This window comes from Hyposmocoma kahamanoa, unplaced genomic scaffold (assembly GCF_003589595.1).
Source record: "Hyposmocoma kahamanoa isolate Upper Pololo Valley unplaced genomic scaffold, ASM358959v1 224, whole genome shotgun sequence".
Lineage (NCBI taxonomy): Eukaryota > Metazoa > Arthropoda > Insecta > Lepidoptera > Cosmopterigidae > Hyposmocoma > Hyposmocoma kahamanoa.
In genome coordinates this window covers 3286639-3300621 of record NW_020653743.1, presented here as the reverse complement: position 1 = coordinate 3300621, position 13983 = coordinate 3286639, and the positions used below count along the sequence as shown (strand labels likewise).

The window sequence follows — 13983 nt, the reverse complement described above, 5'->3', positions numbered from 1 at the left end:
TCACTAGCTGTCACGAATCAATGTTGGTCACGCTTATGCAATAAATAGCGGAATATGTTTTATATTAATCATATTCGGCCCAGTATTCATTCAACAGCTAGGCAATGGTTCATTTGAATTGTCTTGGACAATGGCGGATTTACCCTAAGGCCCAGTAGGCCCGGGCCTAGGGCGGCCAGATTTTAGCGGCGGTCAGTCGTGACAAAAAAATCACTAATGATAACTCAAAGTACCTAAATAATCTAAACGCTCACGTATATTATATAACACTAATCTAAAGTACCGTATAACAATAATCTTCTTATATCACTTTCTTACATTTTGTGTATAAAATATAGTTATGTTACGTATCTATAATGTAATGTGTAATCACTAACTACATCACTACGTCTGTCTGTCTGTCTAATCGCGATAAACTAAAAATGTACTGAACGATTGCTGGTAATGACTACTTGGCCTATGGCGGCCAAGATTGCAAATCCGCCACTGGTCTTGGATGTATTTATGCATATGCGTACTTGGATGACAAAAATGTCACGACTGCATTACTCCACGAAGTCTGAGAAGATAGTGGAGTGCATCAGACATAAAGCCAAATACACCCTGAGAGTCGAGAGGTTGGAGTCCCGCATGGTCACGGTCAACCGTGTCACAAACCACCACCAAAAATATACCCGACACGTGTTTCACCTTTCCACGAGGCATCCTCAGGGGCTGTTGACTGCTCGGCCGAAGAGTGAGTGAGTTTACTCTTTGGTTTGTGACTGTAGTTGCGCTTGTGTTATTTATTTTATTAATTTTATGCCGAGGGGGTGGGATAATTAACTGCATGAAACAATATTCAACACAAGCGCAGCTATTTTGCACGACTCAACCTTCACTGGGTTCGCGGAATAGCAAATTAATTTACTTCCATTTTTATTAACATGGACTTCCGCAAAATCGGAGCATGTATTAAGATTATCATCAAAACGATTTTAATTAAAAAGCCATATTACAAAATTGAAGACTACGCGTTAGATAAGGATATATGGAAAGACGACATTAATCTAGATTCCACACAAGTATGATTCAAAGTGCATTCCATAGCATTTAAGTTTATTTTCAAAGTGCAATCCCTAGAGTTTCTTGCTCGTTCTTCTCAGGGAATTTGGAGTGTAGTGTAACTTTAGATGAAGGTCTAAAGTATTATAAAAATATACTCGAATGATAATTAAGCGATTGTATGTACATTCATTGTCATATGTCTTTGAAGCGCAACGTCCTTGGTGATTTTTATTTATGTAAACTATCTTTATACGCAGATAAGTTTCTACGTATGCAATATACGTCGGTGACATATACTGTAAGATTATTGCGTAAATACTATTCGTTGTTACATACTAATTCGATTTACAGGGTTTGCATGCGTTTGATCATACATATGTATAAAACTACCACCATGCCGGTCCGCCTCACTTATACGAAAATTAAATACACTAATATCAATACATGTACCGTTGCCCGTTCGATACTTGGAATATAATTTAAAAGCCGGAGGTACGAAGGGAGAGTTGTTTTCCTTAATATAGTCTACAATGCTGAATCTTCATTTGGACAAAATTATTATTGTTAGAAACCGGATCCCTTGGTGGTTTAAAATAAACGTATTGTACAATGAAAAAGCAGAACAGTAAACGAGTGAGCGGAGCGAGCGAAGCGGGTGTGCTGCGGCAGCGGCCGGCGAGTGCCATTCTCACGAAAAAAAATCCCGAAAAATTCAAAAGTTGCGAGATCGGATGCGAACCCGAGGCCCCCTGCTTAAGAGGTGGTAGGTCAGGCTACCATGGCTTTTACTTTTACTATTATGATATTAATTTATGTTTTGTTAAATTACTCCACTAATTTGTTGTAGTTATTAATAACAAAGATCAAACATAAACAAAAATCCCTTCAGTCTGACAGGACACGAGCCTGTGTCTTTCTATGTAGGGCAACTGCTCTCAGATTTTGTTAATTCTGTAAATAAATCACTTTATTTCACCCGATACAGCAATTTTTTTTTTTCGTCAAAGACACTACTCACACCGGATTATTTGATAATACCTAGTGACGGCACGAACAAGTCGCACGCCTGGTGGTAAGCGATATGCCTATCCATAGCAGTGGCAGTACCACTCAGAGCTTTAAATCGCAAAGGTCTTTGGGGCACTGCCACTGCGCCCTGCCTGTCACCCTGAGACATAAGTTAGCAAGCCCTATGTGCCTGTAATTTCACCAGCACACTTCTAAACCGGAACTCAGAAATAGGTAAGGTGGCAGTAGTTCCCTAGCCGCGATCTCTTTCACAAGGAGCTCTACTGCTACTAAATTTCCCTCCACGCTCTACTAGATTTCCCGCCACGTGAAACATTTGACGCAAAATGCCACGAAAGACGCCATTACACCACGATTTTGAGGACAATAAATTGACCAACCCTTATTCTGAATCGCTAACAGATCAATGCTCGAAGGTAGTTTTCTTTGTGTTCGACCTTTGTTATTTAATAATTAAAATCAATACATTGCTCCGTAGTTAATGTCCAAAATAGAACCAAACTTCGTTTGCATTCAACTCAGGATCTCTTAAGGACTGGTGTCCTCTGAAGAATTTGGAGGGGTTACTGGTGTAACCCCTCCAAATTCTTCAGAGCTTAGAATCTTTCTTTTACAAAAACGTAATTTCTGGGTAAACAAATACAAAGAATAATTTATTCCATAGGTAAAATAAATTTACACTTGAAAACGTCACTTTTAAGCCACTGCTCGTTCAATATGCTGACTTCCCAGAGAAAAACGAGCAAGAAACTCTAGGGATTGCACTTTTCAAATAAATTTAAATGCTGTGGAATACACTTTGAATCAAATTTGTGTGGAATCTAAAGCCATGTCGTCTTTCCATACACCTTTATCTAACACGTAGTATTCAATTTTGTAATATGACTTTTCAATTAAAATATGTTTAATGTAGTTTTTAAACTTAGGAAACGATAAGCTTAATACATTATGCTCAGTAATCTTGTTGTAAAAACGTATATAGTTGGGGAACTATGGGGATAAAAGAGTAGTTAACTTGGTTAAACGAAATCGTAGTACCATGAGTTTGGACTTAGCTCTAAGGTTAATGAAATTATTTATATTTTTACGGGCATATAAAATATTTGAGTAAATGTACTGTTATGCCACAGTCATGATACCAGTATCCTTAAACTTTTCTCTGAGAGATACCTGAGAAATATGATCATTATCATCATATTCAGCCCACATCAACCCAAAGCTAGGTATAGGGATCTTTATTGCGCCAACTTTCACGGTCCTGCGCCATCCGTACCCAGTGCAATCTCGCAAATCTGACGGTCTCGGACCTTTCCTCTCTTCGCTCCTCTGTTGACCACCATTCTGTACTACTTAGGTCCATCATCCAAAAGTAAGTGTAGCTGACTTGAAGGAAAAGATTAAAGAAAGCTATAGACGATAATAAAAATTTATTTCAGACCTGTATACATGTCTAATTAGACAAACTTCATAAACTATGTTAATATATACCTGTTAGTAATACACTTATTTTATTTAGCATGTTGTGTTCACATCAAGTAGAGTACGTTCTTATCGTATCACTATATTAATGAAATACTTTTAGTTTATATCCGAATTGTATCCAGTTTCGTGAATCGAATAAAGTACGTTACATTATATTTACCTATTTAACAACCCAACTATAGGGTACTTACTACATGCAGTGAATTATAGTGTTCATTAAATGAACCATCGGAGGCTGTTGACGCTAGTGCGCACCCGCAGCTTCAAGGAGGCTTGTCGCTTTTTGATTATGGATTAACATCCATCCTTATGTACTTCTGAAAACATTGTTGATACGCTTGCAGTAGCACGACTGCCAAAACAGCATCCTGAACGCGTTGTTATATTGGATACATATCTACAGATTGTTAGTGCTAAATGATTGGCTATAAGCTTTATAATCACTTAGTAATCTCTAATATCGGTTTGGTTTTAATCACCGGTACATTGTTCAGAACCCTAATTAAGAAATTGATGATATTCATAAGCAATTGATGGTCTTCAGGATGTGATGACACCATAAGAGATTTTTTATGATACCTAGTTACGGGATAAAGAAGCCGTGCGCTTGATGGTAGGCGATCGCGTGTCAATAGAAGTTGAAACGCCACACAAAGATTTCAGGGGCACCGCCACTGCGCTCGTTGCCCTATCCTTAAAAACCGGTACGCTGTCATGCTTACATTAATGCTTGGCGACAGAAAGAGGTAAGACACTTGACACAATATCTTGATTTTACACAATTCTGCTTCCTTATTTTCATTAGTCAGGTATTTTATTGCCTAAAACTCATTGATATATTCTTAATAGTTTCTGTCACCGTTTTAACTTAAAGTAGTGTCAGTTGGTTATACTTTTAAACCAGAGGATTAATAGGTGTTAAATGAACAAACACATTCATGTTCTTATTACATAATAAAGTTTTGTTGATGTTGTTTTGAACAGAAAGACTTGTTTGTTTGCCCATTTATCAGAGCGATAGGCTTTGCATAAATATACAGATAACAAAGATAGCTAATATAACACTAACCTAGTCCATTCCAACTTTGTTTGTAAAATGTGATATGGTTTTCATAGATGCGAATGATATTTTTGTTACAAAAGAGTCGTACATAAAAAATAGAGGTTTGTGAGAGAGAATATCATCTCATAGGTCATATACAGTTGTAATAATGGCGTTTATGGGTTGCGCCGAAATAGGGGAGTTTATTTACTTAGGTCTATCGACGACTTTTAGTTTATTACGATTGTTACATTATTCAAATTAATTATAAGAAAAAGTGTCTTCTGCAATTTACTTATGGAATAAATCTCTTATTCAGAAAAATTTGGAAAGATAATGTTAGTTTTCAAGTCGCATTCAAGTATGTAATGGGCTCAGGACCGCTCCCCGGAGAACTCCCATGTAATAGCTGTAAATAAAGTATATCCAAATTTCTTTTACAGTTAAATGATTACCACTAATATCAGGTTTTTTTACCACGGTATGACTTCTTCTTATTTTCCCAATATTTCCCGACAAACCTGATATTAGTGATAATCATTTAGTGAATAACCACGAAAGTCTTAAAATCTATTCTTTTATAGTTCTTTTCATATCTTCTAGTTACTGTAATGGAAAAAACGGTATAACGGGGTATTTATTCCAAATGACAGTTAATTTTCTTGTGTAATGACTCCTTTATACTTAAAATCAACATGAATATACAAACAAAACGCCATATTTTAATTCCAAGGTGCAAGCAGTATTTATAAAATAACCGTTTGTATTTCGATTCGTGTTACCTGCGATATCGATATTTGTTTTCAATCGATTTTCTTGTTTATAATAATCGATGAAAGCAACCGATACGGAAAACTGTTTAGGTTTGAATCTTCTCGCTTAATCCAAGTTTACGTTTCGTAAAAAATGTTTTTCAAAAACAATATTGTGTTTTCGTTTTGCACGGTAATGTATGTTTTTAATTAAAAATTCTTTTGTTAGTTCTTTGTCTAATAGTTTCTGTTTACATAGGGCTACTGTTTTGTTACAAGAAGCATTTTATGTAGGGTTTTACTGCGTTTAGAGTGTACTGTTTTCGTCACTGTCGATTGTGACTAAGCCTCGTTTTTTGCAAGACTCCTGAACAGTGTTTGTACATATTAAACCGTGGAAATGATGGTCACACATGCATGACGCATTGTCTCTGTGTGCACCATTTGAAAAATTGTGATAGTCTATTTGTGTGAACGCTTGCCACTTTTCAAATTCGTCTTTTCGAATCATCAACAAAGAAACATGTAAATAGAACTTGCATTTTGATTATTATATATATTTTATGTTGAGTGTGGGTCTGTTATGTGTGGGGGTGTGCGCGTTATTTTGTAGAAGGCTCAAATATTTCGAAAACGTGTTAAGTTGCCAACACGCATCGATCTGCGTAGCGGGTCATAATTCATAACGTAAACCCTCTGCTTAGACCACTCAGACGTAACACGCGATGAAAATAGACGATAATAATATACAAGTTGTCATAAAGAGAATTAAACGTATATTAGATAATATAACACTATCTGCTACAGTATTAGTGGTATAGATAAAAGGTATTTTTAGTGACTCATAAGACATCTTTAAATTGATCATAATGTCATGAAAAACAAACTTAAATTACGTAGATATAGATAGATATAGATATATAAGAGAGATAGTCTTGGTCAATATTACTTTTATTTAAGTGACAGTTAAACACTATAAAAAGGTTCTCATGAGCTACTCTTTCTACTTATAAATTTCTCTCTTCTTTCTAATTCACGCAAACTTCACTTCAAAGAATCAAAACATGTTTTGCAAAAACTTGCTAAGTCATGATGCTGGAAACCGCCTGATCATATTCTTTGGGCAACAAGCCGCTTTTATTAGAGTAATCCCTCAAGATGACTAGTCAGCAACGTTGTTGAATAAACGTATTTTTCGAGTTGATTTTGAATTATATTTGTAAGTTAATGAAATCTTAACGTTAAAACTTTATAGTCATCAAGAGAATGAAATGTAAGCATTGCTTTTTCAAGCGAAACAGTGGAGTTGTCTACTCGAAATTCTATAGTTCAAATTTCAGTGAAACATGTTGTTTAATTGAGTAGGGACGTATTTTTCACGCGACATACTGACGAATTTTAATTTAGGTGACAATTTTGTCAATGTTATTTGTTAAAAGATTAAAGAAATAGATAAATGTAAAAATTTCTTAATTAGTTTTAAGATCTCGTTGTTGTTTAAGTAACAATCTTCAATAGTTTTCAATAGAACTTTACCAAATAAGTACTAGTTGATATTTTTATCAAAATCTAAAAAATAGAAATAATTTTCATAAGATCATAAGTATTGTTCAACATTTCCATCTACGACAGTTATGAGATCTTTTGTGATGAGAAATAACAACAACTAAGTTAAAATTCACTATTTCAAACCAAAACAATCACACACATTTAATTTTACTAACTTACCGTTTCATCTAAGTTGTAACCATCGTCATCCCTCTGTAGACACATCCAGAAAACACATAGAGAACTGTCTATCACTTTCACTTTACATCAGTTTTCAATTTCATATAATGTCTATATGGCCGATTCTAGTATGGTACCTTGCGGCACTCCGCGTCCGAACGCTTGAAAAGACTGAGTCGGTACAACTCCTATGTTTTGAATACAACCTGAAACAGAAAGAAAAAACAATAATAAACTTTAACAGCCAGTAACGTTGTGTTTATGTGTTTCAAAGAGGGTTCTCTTGTGGTTTATATGGTCTAAGGCTCTTCTTAAATGGACTTTAATTTACTTTTTACCAATCGGATATTTTAGTTTTAAAAAAGAGACGTGATAAGTACACTGCATTAAGTAATAGTTTCATTTACGTAATAAGAATATTTCAAAAATTATGTGTAAATGATTTTTTACTATGTAGTAGTAAGTGACTGAAGATACGATTAAAAATGTAATTATTATTTAAACGAGTGCAACTAATTTAGTGGTCTATTATAATAGACCACTGATCAATTATAAAATACTGCCGAACCATTACAAAATTTCAATGCTCGTTCTTATTCCTTTGCCTATGAGCCTACGATACGCTTTAACATAAACAATTAATAGTTATTTTTAAATATTGTCCGGTAATCTTTGTCTATGACTAACTATACTTTTCTAAACGTTTATAGACGACATAGAACAAAAATAAAACAATCTATGATTTATCTAGATGTTTTTTCTACACCGTTGTAATGGCTAGTCGTTATGATTTATTACAACTGGATATCTTATACATATACACGTACTGTCACGCCTGTCTTCTACTGGAGTGGGCAAGGACTATGTTCAGGGCAAGTTCCGTCCGCCACGCTCCTCACATACCTCTCTCGCTTCCTTCGCTCACATGAATCATGTCAAAGACTTCCTGTTTATTCTTGTACTTGTTGTTGTATACTATTGACCTGCCTTTTTTGAGGACATCCTCAATCCGTCTGCGATAACTACGCCGAGATTGACCTATCTCTACGTTTCTATCATTCGTTATATAATATCCATATTTCCCGTATGACAAAACCATCGAAGCATTCCCTTTTCTATCCTAGACATTACGTCATCTTTAACGCGACAACGCTGTCTTATAATCGTTGCTCAATCTATCTGTAAGGATTCACCACTTCATCTGATGTTGTATATATTACATCTATATTAATTACGTGGATACAAAACCCTAAACAGACATTTACTTCTGAACTAATGTTAGACGTGGTTTCATTACAGTCGGTATGAATTTGTGAAATACTCTCCTTTACATTTCTGTTGTTACTGTTACGCAACGAATATTATATCAACCTGTATTAATATCATTAATGGGCACGAATTTCGTTAAAATCAAGTGTTTAGTCGAAACATTAGGAAATTCGTGGTTATTCAGTAGCTACGGATTTTTTTCACGGTATGACTTTTTATAACTCTACCAATATTTAAAATTTTTATTGAATTGATATTCAATTATTTTTGTGAAATTACTCCACTAGTTTGTTATAATTATTAATACAAAGATCGAACACACAGAAAAAATTCCTTCTCCTCTATATTTCCGAGCCGTTTCACAGTTGACAGTTATATTGTGTTTAGTCTAGGCAACCCACAACACTAATTCAAATGCGGATTGGACATATCTTACCCATTTACTAAAGTTTTTAAAACACCCAAAAATAAGAAGCAAACACAGAATATCTAACAATCGGAGCATGAAAGAAGAGTGGCTAGTTTTTGCGTTTTTGTTCTAATACATTTTTATCGTTTGTGGTAAGGTAAAAATAAGTCATATATAGTTTGGAATTTAACCCGCATGAATCTGTCCAGATTTCGTTATAGTACCAAGTGAAGGAACGAACAATCGTGCACGTGGTGGTAAGCGACACGCCTAACCATAAGAATTCCAGTGCCACTCAGAGCTTTAAATCGCAAAGATCTCTGGGGCACTGTACTGTCCCCTATTCCTGTAATTTCACCAGAACTCTTGTCCTTATATTCCGGTTTGGAAAAACCGGAATGCAGTAGTGTTCACATTACTGCTTGGCGACAGAAACAGGTAGGCAGTACCTGTTTCCCTGGACCAAATCTTTCACGAGGAACTCTACTGCTATTAGTTTTTGGCGTTTCAGTAACCCAATGAGTCGCCACCTGCTTATGGTGTTTTATGTTTTGTGAGTTTTTGCTGTCTTGTGAGCAACCTTCATCATCAAGCGTTCCACATACTCCATCTAAAATACACATTTAGGTTAGACGCGTGCTGATACAATAAAGTGAGCCCATCCTCACACATTCCACACTAAGTAAAAGCTCTTCAATCATTTCGTCAAGTAATAGATATCATATAACACCAGTTACTGTTAAGACCAGCCGTTCTTAGTACTATACGGTTAAGAACAACTATTGCTTTTGTTATAAGATTGCATTACCTACACGAAAACAAGGTGGTCGTTTGTTTGTCCAAACTCAAACAGTTTTGGTGATCAGGTAACCTGTTTTGGCGTAACGTTTTTATTGACTATCGCATTACTGACTATGTAAGCGGAATTCATTAGGCAATAAATAATCTAGAATTCGCATAGACAAGTACAAGCTGCGTCGATTCAATATGGTACAAGACAGGGGGAGTCCCTCAAGGATACCTCTTGGGCCTTAGTTTCTTTAAGCTTTGTAGAAGCTTTGTAATTCGACCTCGTGTGCCGTATAAAGTATGCTTTGTCATTAACGATATAGAAGCTGCCAACGGGTATCCTTTAGCAAGCGATGACATTGTGATCAAGGATACCGACAGAGCAACTACCTAAGGTACTTTTCGGAATGAGAACGTACGCCTAATTTTTGTACCACAAGGCAGTCTCATCGGCTTCAGAGCACTCTTTCTCTCACAAGTTTTGGGTTAAATCACAAAAAATTGCAATTAATTGCAACTTTAAAACATCATTGTTTAGTGTTGTGTGCAAGGACATGGAAATCTTTGTTAGGTGTTCGAGAAAATACTTTAATCACTTCATAATAGAATAGAAATAATAAATAATCACCTTCGGTTTCACGTTAACTGTTTTATCGCACACACATACAAAAATAGGCCAGTTATTAATACAGATTATTGGATAGCAATTTCCAATATTGGAATAGAATCAATATACGGGGTAACAACAAAATATTTACGACAGCGTTATCAAAATTATCGCCGACACATTTCTTGTCACGCGCGTTTCACTTCAAATAAACATCTTTGTGTGCTTTATCAATCGGTCATTTATATAATGTTTACAAAATAAACTTTATTTACTTCTGATATAACGAAAAGAAACAAAATCAGTAGGTAATCTAAAAACTTTGCAAATTAGAGCGCCATCTACTAGTGAACTATCGAACTATAATGCAATGTCGCTAGGTAATAAGGAAAGCGTTGCACAGCGACATCTGTACAGTTTAACCTGTATCTTTGTTTTTTTTTCTCGTCATGCCTGTTGCATACAGCCAATTGTTTACACAATACAAAAGACCCTTGTTTGTTTTTCGCTAGACGTTTCCTGGTTTGTTTTGTGTGACTGTATGTATGTGTGGGTGTTTTCACAGCTGGCTGTGTGTGTAGGGTACACAAAATGTTGTTGTTTGCAGAGGCTTGGTAATAAATTCTGTCTCTTCGACTGAACTGATGAGTTATGCTCGCTTTTTAATGTTTTAATTCGACGTTCACTCGACGTGGTGCGTTTATCTTTCATCGTTCAAACGGAAATGCGAAAAAGTCATTTCGGTTCCTTCAACCTGTGACTCATTTCTGGTTTATGTTACGATTGAGTTACCATTTAAAGTGCTCATTGTTTCGGAAGTATGATGAACAACGTAAGAACTTATATTTTCTTATTGCCGCTATCGTAATCAACTAATCAGAATTACACTCTACATTAAATGTATTCGCTTTTTGCATTGATGTGTTGCTGGTTAGTATTATCTATACGTTGAAGTTAGTAGCAGTAGAGTTCCTTGTGAAAGAGTTCGTTTTGGGAACTACTGCCACCTTACTATTATATTACTTACTATAATATTGGAACTATTTCGCCAAAATCTACTTATTGTACAATTTTCTAAGATTAAATAATATAATAACGTTTACTGTCTCATAAAATACATGTTATAGGTAGGTAGGAACAGTTTACACGTAAAATTTTGGTAATGATAATTTTGTGGGTGGCTGATGCCCAAACTAAGCATAAAAGTGCTTGTGCGTCAGGCCACCAGGTTCCCACCTCTCAGAAATACAAGTTCAAAAAAATTCAGACAGGATATTTTTAACACTGCTACATCAACGAGAATTATAACATTACATGTTGGTATCTGAGGGTTGTGAAATGTCGCTTCACAATCCACAGATACAAACAGGTGAATTTTGCAAATTAGAATCTCAAAAAGAATAAAAGCATTGATTATTTCTGTTATAATGTTGAATACTTATTTATTAACTCACAAACACGTTTATGTGGCGTTAAACAAAATACTCGTACAAAGTAAACTAAATACGCTTAACATAGAATACAAGAACAAAAACGAAATTTGATGTAAGTAGAATAGTTGAAGGTAAAAATTTTTATCGGTGTTTGCCCTATGTATTTATTCTAAAGCGAACGTATCTGACAGACCTCTGAGCACCGGATTATTTAGTGAGAGGAACTGAATGCTCCTTAGAGAAGAGTTTGGCCTATGGTCCCTGGGAATCTATGGTTTCGATCGCAAAAGGCCACGACACAGAAGCACTCGCTGAAATTGGCGTCTATGAACCGTCTACGATGCACTGAATTTAATTCATAGACTTTGCCACATTAGCTGTGGACAATTTCATCTGCTTTTTAAGAACAGTGGCTCAATTCAAAACTGACCCTTTTTTGGCTTATTACTGAGATTAATTCAGAAAATGCTAAATTTGATTGTCATTGGGATTCCAAGCTTTGCATTGATTAAAGTAATCACAAGACAACTTTGGGATGGTTTGCAATTCGTCCACTTTGAGAGGCAGCCATTTCTCAGTTTTTTTAAGCCATCTCCCTGATGAATTAGGCGCTTTTGAGATAGGCCACTATTTTCGAAAGGCATCAATATGTACACTGGGCGAAAATTGACTTAATCTTAATGAATTCAATGTGCATTTAGGTATTTTTAGTTAGTTTGACCGTTCAGATAATTGTTATATTGCCTGTGCTATATCTGCTTTATTAGGCATCCTTCACAATCATCGTGACTGCAACTAAGTTTGTTCAAATCTTATCAAAACTTGCTTTATCAGAAACACTATTCTTAGTCATTATTTGTGTAAAATCTAATCACGAATTCTATTTTAGACTTTGACATACATTCTAGTTTTTCACATGTAACACATTTCCTCAAAACAAGTTTTGTTGTACTATTCACATGATGAAAGTTCTTCTGAGAACAAAGAGCATGCAAAATAGAATTGAAATAATACACTATGTTTTTTAATAAATTACGGCCTATTCATAACTCACGTAAAATTTTGTATGACAAAGCTAAAATAAAAAATATTTATATCGCATCCTAGAATAATATAACGACGAAATTTGAAAAGTAACGGTTTTGAGAAACTGAATAAATGAAAAAAAACTTAAAACGATCTATCTCATGTATCGATTTTCGTTCTATTGTATTTTTAAAATTTTAATGGCTCCATTATTACTGGAAATGATGATTCTGCCAACGTCACCGTCAGAAAAAACACTATCTTACACTAATCAGCATTCAGTAGCAGTAGGGCGCCTTGTGAAAGAGTTCGTCCGGGGAAGTACTGCCACCTTTCCTATTTCTGCTGCCAAGCAATAATGTGAGCATTGTTGCGTTCCGGTTTTGAAGGGTAAGACTTATGTCTCAGGGTGACGAGCGCAAGGGCAGTGCCCCTTAGATCTTTGCGATTTAAAGCTTTGAGTGGCTCTGGAACTGCTATGGACAGGCGTATAAAAAAAGGTTGGCGATCACAGTATAGAAAGCAATTTAATATATACAGAGCATTTCCCGGATAAATGTTTTTGACGCTTTGTACCGAACGCAGATCATAATAACGCCATCTGTTATCCCGTTTCGGCAATCCAAATCCTTATTAATATATTCCATAGACTAAGAAACCGCAATAGTAGTCGTAACTCTACAATCTATCTTGATTTTAGCACCAATGTAGAACCATGTCGAGACGCGTCATACAACCCCTGCCATAGAATGAAGTTTCACAAAAAGGGAACGGTCTGTAAAACTGCTCAAGCCGTGAATGTTAACTTTATATTTATATAATTCATGTAACTACAAGCGATGTTATTTAAGGCTAAATTGCTATGTCAATGTAGATAAATAGAGTACTTTAATTTGATATTTTATTTATAAATCCGATTTTCCATCTAAGTAAACATATCTCGTAATAATTAAATAATAACACAATTGCTAATTTGAATATTTAATGTCTTTTTTATAGTATTATAAAAATAATTCAAGTTTTAATGAATAAATTTGTGTTTTTTGTATACATTTTAAATCCTATTCAGGATGTGTTTATGATCCAGAAAACGCAAAAAAATGTAAATAGGCGTGTTTGAATAGACATCATCGAATGAAGAAAACGAAAATACTCTACCCTTATAAAGCAGTACTGTAGGACACTACGACGAAGAAGTCAGCATACAGCGACAGAGCTAGATAAATTTTATCGTGAATAAAGCACCCATCTTATTACGTAACAAATATTTTATTTGGTAGCAGTAGAGCTCCTTTTCAAAGAGTTCGTTCAGCGGAGTACTGCCACCTTATCTGTTTCTACCGTCAAGGTGTAATGTGAGCATTACTGCT

At 35.2% G+C, this 13983-nt stretch overlaps 1 protein-coding gene across 1 annotated transcript in view; it reads right to left on the bottom strand.

Annotated features, from left to right (window-relative positions):
• LOC113228135 (forkhead box protein P1) overlaps positions 1-7268 on the bottom strand; it is a 69109-nt gene extending 61841 nt beyond the window's left edge. Inside the window, exon 1 of the mRNA XM_026461317.1 lies at positions 7081-7268. Coding sequence (XP_026317102.1) covers positions 7081-7125 — 45 coding nt within the window. The 5' untranslated portion in view covers positions 7126-7268. The remainder of the gene's footprint in view (positions 1-7080) is intronic.
• Positions 7269-13983: the final 6715 nt, after the last annotated feature.